Here is a 1110-nt window from a genome sequence, read left to right on the forward strand (position 1 = left end):
TTTTCGGACTCTGCTACGTCTGGGAGGGTCTAGAGCACCCATCCCGTCGTTCCCTAGCAGTACTTTTCCTGCCGAGGCACAGGGTATGGTCCTTAAGTCGTGGTTGACCCAAACGTCTTGTCCTACCCTACACCTATCATCATGAGGGAACGGGGAGAGGTTGTCAGGCAAGATGAAACCAGTCCTTGGACATCAAGTGAGGCGAGGTTCATCCTCAGATGTCGGGTGAGACAGGGTCTAGTCCTTATCCCTTGGGCGAGACCGAGCCCATCCCTCGAGGGTCGGGCGAGGCGGAGTCAATCCCTAAGCTCTTGGGCGAGGCGGAGCTGGCCCTTATCCCTCGGGTGAGACCGAGCCCATCCCTCGGGGGTCGGGCGAGGCGGAGTCAATCCCTAAGCTCTTGGGTGAGGCGGAGCTAGCCCTTATCCCTCGGGTGAGACCGAGCCTAGCCCTCGAGGGTCGGGCAAGGCAGAGTCTATCCCTAAACCCTCGGGCGAGGTGGAGCTGGCCCAAAGGCGTCGAGCGAGGTGGAACCAAACTCCCATCACTCGGGCAAGAAACGCAGCGGCGCCCTTGTCCGTCCAGAAGTTTTTAATGTTCGATGGCTATCGGTTCCACCTCCTAGGGTACCCCGGTGTTAGGTCCCCGACAAGAAGAGTAGTTAAAGAATACGGCGACAAATTTGTTGTTATTGGCCTTGCCCTTTCCTTTCTTCTCCTTATTCCCCTCCGACACTTGGTATGACTCATCATCATCTCTATCTTCATAACTACTTGATATGATTGATGATGCACTTGTTGTCTTCTCTTCTTCTTCCTTCTTCTTCCTAGCTTCTCTTCTTTTTCTGCTTACTTCTCTCTTAAGCCTTCTTTCTTCTTTCCTTTGCTTCTTCTCCTCTAACCGCTCCTCCTCCTTCTTCTCTCTTGCTTGTCTTTTTAGCTTTCTTGCCTCCTTCATTTTTCTTCTCTCATTATCATCGAGAGCTCTTTCAGCATTGGTAGCTTCAAGATGTGGTAGTGTGGTGTTGCTCGCTGTCGACGCGCTCAGCTCGCTGATGTCCGTATCGACATCCACTCGCTTCACGCTACTAGTTCCTCCTTTGGCCTCCAT

The 1110-nt window shown here is 53.1% G+C and overlaps 1 protein-coding gene across 1 annotated transcript; it reads right to left on the bottom strand.

Moving 5' to 3' along the window:
• Positions 1-621: 621 nt before the first annotated feature.
• LOC136523667 (protein PXR1-like) lies at positions 622-1110 on the bottom strand. Its single transcript, XM_066517273.1, has one exon. The coding sequence runs from the start codon at positions 1108-1110 to the stop codon at positions 622-624; it is 489 nt and encodes a 162-aa protein (XP_066373370.1).

This window comes from Miscanthus floridulus, chromosome 18, assembly GCF_019320115.1.
Source record: "Miscanthus floridulus cultivar M001 chromosome 18, ASM1932011v1, whole genome shotgun sequence".
Taxonomy (NCBI): domain Eukaryota; kingdom Viridiplantae; phylum Streptophyta; class Magnoliopsida; order Poales; family Poaceae; genus Miscanthus; species Miscanthus floridulus.